The sequence below is a fragment of the Cibotium barometz genome, chromosome 46 (assembly GCF_041138505.1).
Source record: "Cibotium barometz isolate CiBa-2024 chromosome 46, ASM4113850v1, whole genome shotgun sequence".
Classification (NCBI taxonomy): Eukaryota; Viridiplantae; Streptophyta; class Polypodiopsida; order Cyatheales; family Cibotiaceae; genus Cibotium; species Cibotium barometz.
The window spans coordinates 43,086,523-43,102,902 of NC_141091.1; the positions used below are offsets into that span (position 1 = coordinate 43,086,523).

Below are 16,380 nucleotides of genomic sequence, written 5' to 3' on the forward strand. Positions count from 1 at the left end.
AAAGGAAGACTTCACAATGTGAAATCTGCATGTCCGCTAATACGGCTGAATTATATACCTAGATGAATCCAAGAACATGCCCAAATTCACCTTTTAGGAACGTGCATGTTACATACTCATGGTAGTCAACCCACAAGACTATATAACTATCAACTCCATTATGCATGGTATGGACTAGATACTACGACATCCCCACAACCCACAAGACTATATAACTATCAACTCCATTATGCATGGTATGGACTAGATACTACGACATCCCCACTAATGTCATCAATGATATGATCTTCGAAATGATAGTCGAAAAGCTAAGGAACAGACAATGGTTCAATGAAAAGCTCAAAGATAAAGAAAGACTCCATAGCTTGCTTTTCTAATTTTCAAGCTATAGATTTTCTCCAAGCTTTCCATAGCTTTCATTGTGCTCAGAAGTGTGGTTTCTCTCGTTTTATAGCTTGTGTTGAAGCTTCAATCAGTTTCTCTCTACAAGCTTCTTCTCTGTTTTGCAGAGTTTTCACATCTTGTGTGTGCAAATAGTAGTCTACAGTCGGCTACATCAGTAGTGCAGTCTCAGCTACAGTGCCAACTGCAGTCTACAGTCGGCTACATCAATGGTACAATCGACTACAATTCAATGAGCTTCCAATCAAGTAGTGCAGTTGGTTAACAGGCAGCAAAACAATCGTGTGCAGTCCATCTACAGCAGCTCAATTCATCAACAACAATATAGTAGAGGTTGCAGATGGGACGATCATAGAGGAGTACATGGAGAGATGCGTCTAGGGTTATGTTCAGGGACATTGGAGAAGAAGGTATTTGTCATAACTCCTCTTTGCATGTTTTTGCTGCTATTGATTCGGTCAAAGCACATACACAAGCTTCTATAATCATGGTTAAAGGAACTTAATAAATCGTACACTTGGATTTCTTATAGATTCTGGCAATTGTCATACGTTCACATCTCCTAAGAGTGCATAGAAAATGAATCTAAAACCAGCATCAGACCTTAGAAAGCCCATTGAGATGGCTCCTACAACCTTCATGTGTCTCATGAATAACATTTATCACGAATATCTTGACAATTTCATTCTTGTATTTCTACATGACATCTTTGTCTACTTGAAAGATGAGAAAGATCATGACATGCATCTTAGGATGGATTTGCAAAATCTTAGAGACATTAAGTATGCAAAAATGAGTAAGTGTTCTTTTGCTCAAAATAAATGTCATATTTGGGTTGTGTAAATATCAAAAGACGGCATCCATATGGACCCATAAAAAGTGAAAGCTATCCTACTGTGGCCACCTTCTAAAACTGTGAGGGCTGTGAGAAGTTTCCTTGGGTTAGCAAAATACAAGAGAATACATATTCTTGACTTCTCTAAGATTGTCAGCCGATTGTTTGACTTCACAAAACAAGATTCAAAATGAAATTGGACTGAAAAATGTGAGAAGGCCTTCCAATCCATCACGGATGAGACCACCACAATAGTGACAAGGGGCCCACCATCTCACCCCTCGACTTGAGATACATTGCCTCGTGTGTTACATGCACGAAGGTTGATCGTGGTGACGCACAACAAAGCCTCTATCTCTCTCTATTTTGCCCTAGGTCTCTCTCTATCTCTCCTTCTCTTCTTCCTCCCTCCTCTTCTTGCCTTAGCACTCCATCCACATCCCCACCCCCCCTTATATTGTTTGTATATGGGCTCCACCGATCCATGATGATTCACGGTTGTATCCAGACACATGCACACTTTTTCTTTTCTTTCTTTTCTTCCGATGACCGGAAGAAAACAGTTGTATTATTTTTTGTCTCATAGGCCGACTTTGGCCTCTCATAGACGTTAATATAACTTTCTTTCTTTCTTTCTCTCTCTCCACGAGGTTCCATCGCCACCACCGAGCTGGGCCAGGCCGTCTCCATCATCACTCGGTTCCATCACCGTTGTCAAGCCCATATAGCAAGTCAGTCTCTCTTTCTGTTTCCAATGGGGTGCACCCATGGTGCTCCACCCACAAAGCACCCGTGCACGCCGGTGCTCTGTGGGCTCTTGGGGAGCACCATGGTTGTACTCCATGCCCCATGTGTGTGTGTTTACCAAACCATGTAACAACCTTCGAGACCATGCACATATGGGCAAGAGGTTTGGGGGAGTGGGGAAAGTCCAAGGTGAAAGAGTGCATAGAGTGGAAGCAAGATGAGCACTAGAGTGTGCTGATCTGAGAAGTGCAAGAGAGAGAGAGAGATATGAAGCTAATAAGCTGAATATACTACAATGAAAGCAATCCCGAGCAAGAGATAGAATAGTCTCATAAGTGAAGGATACAAAAGGTGAAAGTGTGCCAACACATGAACCACACCTCAAGAACCAATGAATGAAAAAGGGGAGACGCCAGCCCACCTATATATAGGTCATATGGGGCTGGCCGACTAGACAAAGGAGCCGAATGGAAATGCATCACCCGACCTGGGAAAAATACCATGAAAATGGAGAAAAATAAGGAGAAAATAAGGGTGGCCATCCCACAACCAAGGGCCATAAAAGGGATCAAATGTGGGCACAATACATGGGCAGAAAATGGGGATGATTATGCTAACACCCCCTCTCAGCACCAGATGCTGAACAAACTCTGAAAAGGCAAAGATGAGGAGCCAAGGAAGCCTGAGACACCGGCTTGCTGAACAAATCTGTTGCATTGTCTACTAAAGGACAATACTCCAAACGCAAATCTCTAGCAAGAACCCATTCACGAACATAGTGCTACTGAATCTCAATGTGTTTCATACGAGCATGAAACACGGGGTTCTTCGCAAAAGTGATGCAACTCTGATTGTCACACCAAAGAAGAGTAGATCCGGTAGGAGGAAAGCCAAGTTCTCCCAATAATCTCCGCAACCAAATCGCCTCACAGGCAGCATAACAAACTGCACGATACTCCGCCTCTGTAGAGGAAAGCGCCACAGTAGACTACCTTTTACTGCTCCATGAAATGGCTCCCGACCCAAGTGAAAAAAACACAACCAATGGTCGAACGCCAAGTATCCGGATCTCCAATCCAATTTGAATCAGACCATCCAAGAAGAGTTCACCCTTGGCCATAGACGATGCCAAAGTCCGAAGTACCACGCAAGTACCGAAGCACCCTGAGAGCACACTGCCAAGGTTGCTGACGGGATTTGGATGTGAAAGAACTCAATACGCTGACTACGAAACAAATGTCCAATCAGGAGTAGGTCAACCATACCAAACAACCGACAAGAACCCGATCTGCCCCTGATCAATACCTCGAGAAGAGAGAGCTTCTCACTAGTATCCATAGGAGAAGATACCGGTCGACACCCAGTCATCTGAAACCTGTCAAGAATCTCCTGTGTGTACTTTTGCTGACAAAAGAAAATACCCTAGGAGGTCTACCAAATCTCAAAGCCAAGAAAATAATGTATAAGGCCAAGATCCATCATCTCAAACTCTTTCTCCAAAGCATCCATGATTGAATGGATCCTCACAGAAAAAGAAGAGGTCATCAACATAGACAACAATGATAACAACTAACCCCATCTCATGGAGCATAAAAAGGTTTGAATCTGCACAAGAACGGTGCAGGCCCGCGGAGCCTGCTTCAAGCCATACAAAGCTTTCTTCAGTCAAAACACCTGGTCCTATCTGCTTGGAACCTCAAATCCCGACGGCTAATCAACATACACTTCCTGTGTAAGCTCTCCATTCAAGAAAGCCGACTTGACGTTGATGCGTCAAGGGAGGCTTACCTCTATCGCTCGTCTGAACACACCACCGTAGGAGGAACACTATAAACTAACACCACAACACCAGCAAAACACAAATCAAGAGTACCAACCCACTTTGCTCATATCCTTTGTCCTTCAGCTCACAAAGTCGGACACCTCAAAATCCCTCAAAACAGATTCAGCTAACTCCTCCGGCTGTCCTCCCAGGTCAGACTTGACCTCCCACAACTCTAATCTTCACTCCTAACTCTTCAGCTCACCTCCTCTAGCACCCAGCTGACACTTAGCTAATCAGTTGCTGACTGTGACCTGAATCAGACTCCTCCTGCTGACTCCCGTCAAATATTTGTCATCCAGCCTCAACTACCTTCAAAAACCTTGCCTCAAAACCTCATAGAACTTGTCAGGACCCCTCCGCTGACTTCCTGCTGAGGACTGAAGTCTAACCTATCTACCTCAGCTGACTTAGTTCTGAATCAGATCTCACCACTGTAGTGTCCTCTGACATTTCCATCCCCTCAAATACCTCAAATCCCACAAAGATTCAACTCCACAAACTCAAAACTGACTATCTACTAACCCTGGAATACCTCCCACTTCTACTCTGCAAAATTGACTACTCTACTGACTGACCTCGAACAGTCAAACCAAACCCAAAAACACTTCCCTTTAACCCAGAAAGATCATATCTACCTTTCTACACCCTCAGCTGACTACTTCTGATACTCAACTAACCTTATCTAACTCTTACAAATTTTAGTTGCTGCTTTCTGACTCATACCTAACACAACAAACTTTAAAGCTTCACTCACACATGTTTTCTCTCAACAATCTCAAACAAAACAACACATATTAGAGCATAAAAAACTCATCAATCCAAACTCATAGGAAGCCTTTTGCATACAGTTGAAATCGAGCCAGTCTCAACAACCTTGAGACATGAGGTTCAAACAAAAAAGAGACAGCACCAAGAAACAGAGGAATCTTCCACAAATATGTCCCAGCAATAACTTTTCAAATCACAGATACAAACATCAAAAGAAATGGAAAGATGGTCGTCTCCCTACGTATGCAATATGGGCAAGTAGACTACGCTCCTAGCTCACCAATGGAATGATAAACACTCCTTTCATTGCTAGGGGATTCAACCCGGTTAGGTGCATGGAAGCTTATCCCTTTCGGGAGAGGATGCTATGAACACCGCTACCTTGACATAGACTTTACACACACAAGCTCAATCTTGTTATAGCTGATTCACTCATCAACCCACTCATTCATGCATCCAATACAAGAAGAAAGCTAAGTTAATGCACACACAAGCTCACTCATAAGCACACAAGCTCAAAGCACACTTCATTCTCAAGCACCTACTTCCCTAGCATGCACACAAAGCTTGAAGCTTAATGGAACTTGAAATAAACATGCATTCTCATTCACTACTCAAGCAATGCCTTGCCCATGGATAAGCTACAAGCTATGGAGAAGCTTAAGCTTGAATCCACTAGCACACAAAGCCTAATAGAGAACCCACAAGCATAAACAAAGAAGCATGCACACTAGAGAATAGAAATGAGAAGAGAGAAAAACATCATCTCATTGCATTGAATTAGAAGAGCATTGCTCATACAATAGTGTAGATGGGGAGAGAGAAGAGCTTGCACCTCTATGAACAAGAGGGAAAGCTAGTCTCAAGAGAGCTCAAGCATGAGTTCAGCCCAATGTGTATGTGAGCTCTCAAATGAGCCACTATTTATACTAAAACTCCTAAAACTCCCAAAACTTCCCATGTGGGATTATTCTCAAGCCCACTCCCACACTCACCTACAACTTGGAACTCTCTACAAGAGCCCTAAATAAGAATGTCAAGTCTCTTGTTTTCCTGCTTCCATCTTTGTGTTGCATCCTTGCATTGATCACCACTCGTCACGCAACAAGAAGCTGCAGCCACCTTTTGCAGGTCTCCACCTTCCAACACGGCAAGGAATAATTGAGCAACACATTGGATTTACCCAAGTTCTAACAGAGCTGCACTCCCAGAGATCTTAGGGCATCTCAACCTCCTACAAGATCCTCTGTTTCCTTTGCACCCTCTGCTCTGAACAGACCCAAGCTTCCCAAGCTCCTCTTTCCCCACCCACGCTTGCTCAGGCCCCCAAGGCAGCAACATAACTCTCTCTCTCTCTCGCTTCTTCCATGGCTTCCCCCTTGCGCAACCCGACAAAGGCGACCTTTATGGTCACAAACAAGAGGATAACAAATGTGGAAAAGGAGATGAAAGAATGGAAGGCGGAGATGGAGGGATGGTGGAAGGAGAAAGCCAACTTTCTCCAAATGGTATTCAATAAGGGTAAGCGATTGAAAGAGGAGAAGGAGGACCTCATAGCAGAAGTCAAAGACCTTCAAGGGGAAGTCAACACGCTCAAAGGCGTAATTTCAGCTCTTCAGAGGGAGCTTGTAGAGGCTAAGGCAAATGGTGGACTTGAAGAAGGTGAAATTCAGCCATCCATGATAGAAGAGCTCAAGGTTATCAAAGAACAAGTACGGGCAATTAAGAAAGAAGAGAAGCAACACGAACCAAAGACTTCCTCATGGGTGGAAGTCATCACCAAGACTCAAAGAAAGATGGATGAAGCGGAGAAGTGGATAGAGGTCGCCAAGAAGGGTAAAGGTAAGGAGATAACAACCCCTACACCTACAATCATTAGCATGACTTTGGAAGAGGAACAACGAAGACATACACATGCTTTGCATGTCAGGATTACTGGCCTTAAAGACAGGGATAAAGTTGAAGAGGAGGTGAAAGAGCTTATGGTATGGATGGGGATTGACAATCCGGCACACGCAAAAGCTTGGAGAGTGGGCAAAAAAAACGGAGGCAACGGGGAAACATCAAAGGAAAGAGCTCTCATACTTCGCTTCCCCTCTATTGAGACGAAGAAGGAGTTCTTGAAGAGACGACCCACTTTAAAGAATACAGGCATTTTTCTTGGTGACGATCTTACTCTTTCACAGCTTGCACATATGAAGGAAGTCATGCCAGAGATTAGGACGGCAAGAGAAAAGAGAAAGATAGCATTTTATAGAGAAGGGAGGGTGGTCATCGTGGAGCGATGCTCTACATGACGGTGCGAGACCTATGGGACCAAATTAAAGTTCGCAGCCTGGAACTGCAATGGATCCCTCAGACTTGATGTAGGTGCCTTTGAGGACATCTTTAGAGATAGAGATATAGTCTTCTACTCGAAGACTCACCAGGCCCCTGGTCAGATGATGCCACAGGTGACAGGATACAGATGGGAGACACCTTGCAGAGTAGAGACGAGATCGGTACACAGTAGTAGAGGATCGGGGGGGGGTGGCAGTTCTTTTCAGGGAGGAGCTGCAACCACTTCTACATATCGTTCGGAGAGATGATCAGGCCAGATATATGTGGGTGAGACTGAGGGCCGACACAGGCAGATTCCTGTATATTGCCATATGCTATTTTGCTCCTAGTACATCGACATATGCAGCACCTAGAGGGCAGTCTCCTTTCTCTGTGCTAGATGATGATATATGGGAGTTCTTTAGGGATGGAGACATCATCCTGTTAGAGGACTTTAATGCCCAGACGGACAACCGCCAGGACGGCCTTTTATGATACCTCAGAGGAGATGCTGAGAGAGCTGGACACTCTGGATATGGGATTAGACAGATGCTCACAAGATGTGGAGTGCACAGAGTATGGGAGATATTTGGTAGATATGGAAACTGCACATGGGTTGGCCATACTTAATGGCTTGCAGAGGTTTCCGTCAACAACTGGATTTACTTGCTTTCCACATAGACATGGTGCTAGCACAGTGGATTATGTTATGGCTATGCCAAGCTTTGTTTCATGCATTGAGGACTTCACAGTTAGATCTCGGTCCATTGGGGTAGTAGTGGATCATGCATTGTTGAGATTGACCATCTCTTTTGACTTTACCACAGCTCAGAGGACACGAGGGGCGGATCACACTCGATATACTTTTACTTCAGAGACTGATGTTGTCTACACATATGGGATTTATAGATGTCTGTACACAGAGGAGCCAGGGAGGCCTTTGGAGGAGCTGACCCATATACTGACAGAGACTTTACAGGATGCAGCGAGAGAGGCATATCCACATACTCAGCCTGGACAGAGACAATGTTCTGGGTGTATGCCCCAGAACACCTGGTATGATGAGGAGTGCAGAGAGACGAGAGCCCTACTGCAGCGGGAGATTGCTTTGGGAGTCACTACTCACCGACAGCCATGTATTGCCTTCCGGCGCCTTGTGCGAAGGAAGAAGCGGGCCTTCCTTGCTCAGCTAGAGCACGAATTATACCAGCTATTCTTGAGCCAGGATTTGAGGGAGGCTTGGCGTTTGTTTCATGAGTCCTCCCCTGCTTTGGCCATCACTTCTACAAAGGTCTGGGGTAGTTATGCAGCATCTCTATATACAGTTCCTGGACAGACACCTTTTCCGGACCCGCCAGTACCATGCCCATGGACATGTACTTTCTTTACCGCAGAGATGGTAAGGAAGGCCATTGATAGGATGAAGACTGGGAGAGCATATGATCATGATGGATTGGCCGCTGAGCACTTTATTCATGCGAGGGACATGCTGGCAAAGCTTCTAGCAGTGATGTTCAATCGTGCTATGTGTGAAGGCTTACCCGAGACTTGGAGTATGTCCACCATCGTGCCTATCTTCAAGTCAGGGGACCCTATGGAGCCGGGGAATTATCGCACTATTATGATTGGTCACACACTAGCACGATTGCATGCATCCATTCTTGAGCAGCAGTTGAGTAGATGGGCAGAGAGAGAGGGCATTCGAGCACAGGGACAAGCACGGTTCAGGAGAGGTTTCTCTACTCTTGACCACATCTTGACTCTGCGGGCCATTATTGAGGAGGGCAGGTCGCATGGGCGACGGATTTATTGTAGCTTTGTGGACTTCCGCAAAGCATTTGATACAGTGCCCAGAGCCAGATTGATGAGGTGATTACAGGAGATGGGGGTACCCACAGAGCTCATATGGGGGATTATGGCTTTATATAGATCAATTGCAGGACAGGTACGCACCCCAGAGGGGGTCTCTACTTTGGTTCACTCCACTATAGGAGTGAAGCAAGGTTGCCCTTTATCTCCTTCATTGTTTGGTATGTATGTGGATGAGGCTTCTGACTACATTGAGAGATTGGGGGACAGAGAAGCCCAGCTAGCACGTACATGGATCCCACTATTGTTATATGCTGATGATATTGTGTTGATCTCTGACTCCCCTGAGGGTATGCAGCATCATCTGGATGCTTTACATGAGTTTGCACATGATAGTGGATTGTCTGTCAACCTTGGCAAAACCAAGGATATGGTGTTTAACACCACGCCATAGTGGGTTAGGCGATCAGCTCCCACATTTACATATGGGCAGGAGATTGTGGAGTATACAGATGCATATACATATCTTGGGGTAAGTATTCAGTGGGCCAGTGTTTTCGATGAAGAGAGCAACAGAGACTAGATTGACTAGAGCACATGCAGCCCTGGGTGGTTTGGAGAGGATGTGTTCGCAGGTTCAGTTTCAGGAACCTCGAACGAAACTTTGGCTTTTTGACACTCTAGTGACATCAGCTATGCTTTATGGAGTGCAGATATGGGGACCTTCAGTAGGCCATCACAGCGCAGGCAGGTGGAGAGGTATGGAGAGGCCTTTGGTATCTATGATTGCTAGGATTATTAGAGCCAAGGCCGTGGTACCTCATGAGATTATTCGAGCAGAGCTGGCGGCTGCCCCTCTGGTGATTGAGGCTCTTACGAGATCAGTCTCTTACATACATGGCTTGTGGGATCTCCCCCAAGACAGATATGCACGCCTCGCCCTTGAGTCCTCCCGACAGTTAGCTTTACAGGGAGACACGGCTTGTTGGTATGGACAGATGACATCTTGGTTCCACGCACATGGTTTTAGCATGGACAGATTGCCTCCCTTCCAGTATTCTCTAGAGGCACCCTCTCTCACTCTCACACGGACAGAGATTACCAGACTCATCCGTCAGGATTTAGTTCAGCTGGACATTAGGAGGACATGGATACAGCCGACTGAGGAGCTGGGCACGAAGATGGCTTTCTACAGAGAGCATTTTCTTCAGCTCACAGAGCAAATGGTTTTGTGATCAGGCCCAGTTACATGGATGTACACTTGTCTCATGCAGTACGATGTGCTATTGGTCAGATTCGCACATCCGCACACCAGCTTGACATTGAGATTGGCCGATATAGAGGTATACGAGCTGAGGCCAGGATATGCCGAGTATGCCATGGGGAGCCAGAGACAGAGCTGCATTATATATGCCATTGTACTGCATACTATGAGATACGTGGTCATTTCCACTGTTTATTCAGAGAGGGTTTTGGACCACTTTCCAAAGTCATGGGGTACCAGGACCAGAGGTGTTTGGGATTGTTCTTGCTTGAGCTGCGGAGATATAGAGATAGCCTGCTTAGGCGCACAGAGAGCCAGACTCAGAGGCACATTACAGACTTCTTAAGTCCAGCCATCACTGCGCCAGATGGACCACAACAGCAGCAGGACATGGATACCGCCCACACCAGCGGTACACTGATTGATCGTGCGATTGAGCTTGGGTGGTCCAGACGCCCACGACTATGAAGGAGGGTGTGAGGCGGAAACAAGGAAACAACACAAGGCCTCTATAGCCTTCCAGCTCACAAACTTTGAATACAACAACAAAATGGAGGCACCAGAGACGATATCACACACGTCTCACCACATCTCTCTCTTATCCCACACAAATTCAAGCCAGAATATACACAAACCCTTCAATTCAAACCCTTAGATTCCCTTTCTTTCTCAACTCACTCAGCTCACCACGGCTGGCTATTCTTTACTTGGTTGCCCACACACCCCTTGCTCACAACGCTTACACTAAGAACCATCTCCCTACTCTCTTATCACCATATGCACACACCAGAGGCCCCTCTGTCCAGTCAGCTGCCTCCGCTTCGACTCCTCCTTCGCTGCTCTCCCCAGCTGGTCGCCGCTCTCTCCTCTACAGTTTGTGAGGGCCCCCTTGCTTCTGTGCCGTCGACACCATCATTCGCTCCTCTCTGCTATCGACAAATCCCTTCACTCTCCGCACTGACAGTCGCCAGCTCCCTCTCTTTGTCCGCTGCATCTGGTGCCACCTCCTGCGCACAACAGTCACCAACCCACAGTCGATGTAGGCGAGTGCGCTAGCAGCCCAAGCAACCTACACCTACCCTCTGTCACCAACCACGTCCAAGACAAGCAAGGCAACCCCCTGAATCGACAGCAGCACACCTCCCAGGCGATGTTGACACCTTCGCTCCCTGAAGTCTTCGACACAGCATCCCTTAGCCAGTCATCCACAGTACCAAGCGGCCCTTAGCTCTGCCCGCTAACACAAGAAAAACCCCACCGTCCGTTAGCTCTGCACTCTCCCACAATCTCTTTGGTCTCCAGGCGGCAACTCTCCGTAAGCTCTCTTCACCAACCTTCTTGAAGGTCGCGTTGGCAGCAAAGCAAGCGGCCAGCTGGCTCTTCTTTCGCTTGCCACTTGGTGGTGTTTTTATATATATATATATTTTAGAAGGTGGTTCCCATGCCACACTGCAGTGCCTATCTAGGCCTCTATCATTATCTTTTGTAACATTGGAATCCACACATACACTACGTCTCATCACCATGGCTATCATGCCCAAACCCCCTGCGATGTGGAGACATACGGCCATTCCAAAAATCTGCCAGTACATCCAAACTCAAGCACAAAGAGCAAATTATATTTAGCTGGTGTCCCTTGTAGATTTCAGTATTTACAGTCTAGATTTGGCTCTCTCCACGTAAACCAGCATATGTATATCTATCTCCACCAGAGGCTCATCAAAGCCCCAATCATTGACATCCTCATGCTCTTCCACCTCTTGTTTGTACACATCCAAGACACCCTCTTGGCAAATAGAAAGCTCATACAAATAAAACTTCAAGTGTCAAGCACCTACTCCAAAGAAAAATGCATGTACTAACTCACTGCAAGCCATTCAGTCTGTACATTTGCCAGGGCATTCAGGGCAAAGTTTTATTGCAAACCATGCATCCCATATGTACACGGACTCAAAACACCTTAACAGAATTTTGCCTGACATACTTTGCCCAACCCCCAGCCTGCTTAATCATTCATGATCAGCAGTAAAAAGCATTTCAAGACCTAAATCCATATCCAAAGACTATCTTTCATTGGAAATCACATCTTCTAACACTGCATCCTGTACAATCACCATCAAACGTGCATAATACTTCTTCAGCCTGTATCCATCCCCTTCAGCATATAGAGATGCATCTTGCCTTAGCACTCCATCCACATCCCCACCCCCCTTTATATTGTTTGTATATGGGCTCCACCGATCCATGATGATTCACAGTTGTATCCAGACACATGCACACTTTTCTTTGGCACGCTCAAGCCTCAAGAACTTGTGCAGTGTGCACACTCCAGAGGAGAGATGGAGGAGAGCAAGTTTTACACAACAGAGATGGAGGAGAGCAAAGATCACTCAACAGACTTCGCACTTCAGCCTTTAGGCAGGCTTTTTTTTAAACATTAGAACTTAACCTAAGAGGCAAAGCCTTCCAAAAAGAAAAAATCATGTTTTTTTCTTCACATCCCCAAACACCCACCCACCCCACCCCCCACCCCCCGTCCCACAAATTTAAGACATCCCCTGACAAGGGATGGCCGTCCCCTGGTGAGGGACGGCACATGGGACGTCCCCCCTACAAAGGGACACATCCCCACATGAAAGGGAGGCCGGGACGGCATTCCCCCATCCCCAAGGCTTGGGACGGGCGTCCCCTGTGACTGCATGGGAGTCACATGAGATCGGGCACGCACACTCTAGAGAGCTAGACACCCACGTCCCGTCGTACCCCAGCCACCCCTAGCTCATCAACTCCAAATGCAAGATCCCGGCCTGCCATTGAGCAGCCTCATCCTCACAGCAGACTATCAACATCTCTAGCATTCTTGTATCACCCATGATGGACATCTTGGATCCTTGCCCGGCATAAAAGATTGATAGACTATTTTTATTCAGCTCTGAAATATCCCATCACTTTTTGTACCCTATAAACCCTAACATAGTAGGATCTAGATTTTTCATCTTGTGTAATCTCAAAGTTTGAGATCTAAGCTTTCAAGTTTCAGTTTTAGTTTACTGTTGCTTTTTCTTTTTTCATCCATAACAAATTTCATGGACACTATGTCTACATGATTTTGGTCTCATAAACCCTTGGGTCTTTTGAAGACATTAATATAACTTTCTTTCTTTCTTTCTCTCTCTCTCTCTCCCCTACAATGGCCCTCCTCTAACGCCCTCACCTCCTTCCCTTACTCAGGAGATCTCGAGCTTAGGTGACAGATTAGGTAGGGCTGGTTCCACACTGGCAAGAATATTGACCCCCCTATTACTCTATGCAGATGACATCCCCCACCTTTCAGATTCAGCCGAGGGGCTTCAGAGACATTTGGATTCCTTACAAGATGTAGTCAGTGGGACCACCCTGTTAACCTTGGTAAAACCAAGGTAATGGTCTTCAATACCTTTTGCCCCTTCACATCCAGATTGAGCTCCACATATAGAGGGGATCATGTGGAGATTGTCTCATTCTATGTCCACCTTTCAGTAGCCCACGCTTCACCATGGTTCCCACAGCACACTGTGCCAGAGTGACACGGGGATATACAGCCTTGAGCTTACTTGAGCGGCAATGCTTCCAAGCACATTTCCACAACCCCAGGACAAAGGGTTGGCTTTTTGAACACCCTCATCACACCAACCTTGATGTATGGAGCAGCTTTCCAGGGGCCAGATTTATCTGATGAGGATTGGTAATTTGGTAGTGAGTTGAGAAGCCCCAGGTCATCATGTTCTCCCGTATAATCTGCAGCAAACCGTCAGTCCCACACAAGATTATCCAGGCAGAGTTTGTTGCAGGCCCCATGGTAGTGGATGCACACTTCCAGACAGTCACATACCTCCACCACAACAATGAGATGGATCCCCACAGGTACCTGTGGCTTGCCTTGGAATCCTCGAGACAGCTAGCACTCAAGGTCCACCTTGGAGTATAGTATGCCCAAGTTTCCACTTGGTTCTCCAGATATGGGTTCCACATGGACTGCCTCCCACCCCTTCAATGCAGTTTGGAATCCCCTTTTATCTCTTATGAGGACAACAACCAGGTTATCCAGTTAAATCTTTTCAGCCTAACTGCACATGAATCACACCTTCGGAGCTTCCACCTAAGATGCACTTCTACAGAGATCACTTCCTCAAGCTCAATGAGGATGGATTCATTCAGCAGCCAGGCTACCCGAGTGTTCACATGTCCCATGCCATAGGCTCAATGAGGATGGATTCATCCAGCAGCTGAGCTTCCCGAGTGTTCACATGTCCCATGCCATAGTGTCCATCATTTTCCATGTGCACAGCTTCACTAGAAATTATTGATCATGCCCACAGCTCCTGTTCATCACACGGTAATCACACTCCTTCCAAGACATAGTTAGACCACTCCACTCAGCTCTGGTCTTCTGGTTAGGATAAGAAAGAGTATCACTCTTGCAAAAACTTCAGGAAGAGAGAGACAGCCCCACCCTGGAAAGCATATCACTCTTGCATATCAGTTACCTCAGGGCTAGGATCTTGATGGCAACAGGAAGATCCTATCACTCTTGCATATCCTAGCCCTGAGATAAATGATCCTGCGCAGTGGGTGGGGCTGCCTTGCTATCAAGATTCTAGCCCTGAGGTAAATACTCATAACAGTTCCCTGAATCGGAGAGATAATTAGGGTGAGAGTTTCATGTGGGAGACATACACAGAGAGAAGGGAGAGAGAGAGAGAGAGTTGTGGGGATAAGTCAACTCATGGGAATGAGTGTGTGACTCCCCTATCACACATGTATATTGCACTAGTACACATAGTGCACTTAGTACATTAAAAGTACTAAGTGTACTATGTACTATAACTTATGGGCTTGTACACACTATAAGGGTGGGCATAATGCCTTTACCCCAACAACCTCCCACTCAAAGGCAAAGTGCCCTTAAGTCAAGGAAAAGAAAAAATCAGCATGTACATGATAATATACAAGGCCATATCAAGGCTGAAACTGGCCTCATCCAATGCCCATCAAGTGTCTGCAATGAGCAAACCGCTCCGGAAGCAAACTCTTTGTCAACAGATCAGCCGGGTTGTCATCCGTATGAATCTTAACAAGCTGAATTTGCTTGTTCTCTATCACCTCTCTGATGAAGTGATACTTCACATCCACATGCTTCGTCTTTGCATGAAAGACAGAATTCTTTGCCAACTGGATGGCACTCTGACTGTCACAATGGAACAATGGAATATCCCCTGTATAACCCAAATCAACCACTAACCGAGATAGCCATAATGCCTCCTTGCAAGCCTCTATGGCTGCAATATACTCGGCCTCTGTAGTAGATAAGGCAGTGCACTTCTGCATCCTGGATATCCATGACACAACGCCTCCTGTGAATGTAAACACATAACCGGTAGTAGACTTCCGGCTATCTGGATGACCGGCATAATCCGAATCTGTGTAACCATGCACTAATGCATCCTGTTTGCCAAAGCAAATGCACATATCTTGTGTGCCCTTCAGGTATCTCATGACACCTTTCACTGCTTCCCAATGCTTCTTGCCAGGGTTGGCCATGTATCTAGAAACCACTCCCACTGCAAATGCAATGTCCGGCCTAGTAGCAACCATGGCATACATGAGACTGCCACAAGCTGAAGCATACGGAATCTTGGCCATATCAGCCTTGTCTCTATCTGACTGTGGGCTGTCCATAGCACTGAGTTTCACATATGGAGGCAAAGGAGTACTAGTCTTCTTCCCCCCGTCCATATTGAACCTCTGCAAAACTTTGCCAATGTATTCCTTCTGAGACAAATACAACACATGCTGATTTCTGTCCCGAAGTATCCGCATACCCAAAATGTGATTTGCATCACCCAAATCCTTCATATCAAAGGTTTGATGCAGCCTCTTTTTCAAGGCATCCATCTCTTTACGAGATTTCCCGACAATCAACATATCATCAACATACAAGATGAGGATCAATAGACTGCCATCCAAAGCTTTCTTGGTGTATAAGCAGTGATCTATGTCACTTCTCCTGAAATCCTGGAGGCTGGGATTTCATGAATGTATCAAATTTATGATACCATTCCCTTAGTGCCTGTTTGAGCCCATAAAGACTCTTTTTCAGCTTACATACAAGCTTCTCCTTTCCATTCACTGCATAACCCTCTGGCTGTTGCATATATATCTCCTCATGGAGATCACCGTGAAGAAAAGCAATCTTCACATCCATCTGAATCAAGTCCAGATCATCATGTGCAACCAGAGCTGATACAGCTCTAAGTGTGGTCATTTTGACCACTGGAGAGAAGATCTCATCAAAGTCCACACCATATTCCTGCTTGAAGCCCTTAGCCACTAACTTGGCTTTGTATCTTGGCTTTGCATCAGGTGCAACTT

General features: G+C 46.0%; 2 protein-coding genes across 3 annotated transcripts in view; one reads left to right on the plus strand and one right to left on the minus strand.

Moving 5' to 3' along the window:
* The window catches only part of LOC147612244 (glutathione S-transferase T1-like), a 99,497-nt gene that overhangs the window by 37,853 nt on the left and 45,264 nt on the right, over positions 1 to 16,380 (minus strand). The gene's annotated exons all lie outside the window — the stretch shown is intronic.
* Positions 5,977 to 6,874, plus strand: LOC147612245 (uncharacterized). The gene has a single exon (XM_086784288.1). It carries the CDS (start codon positions 5,984 to 5,986, stop codon positions 6,872 to 6,874), a length of 891 nt encoding a protein of 296 aa, XP_086640414.1. The 5' UTR covers positions 5,977 to 5,983.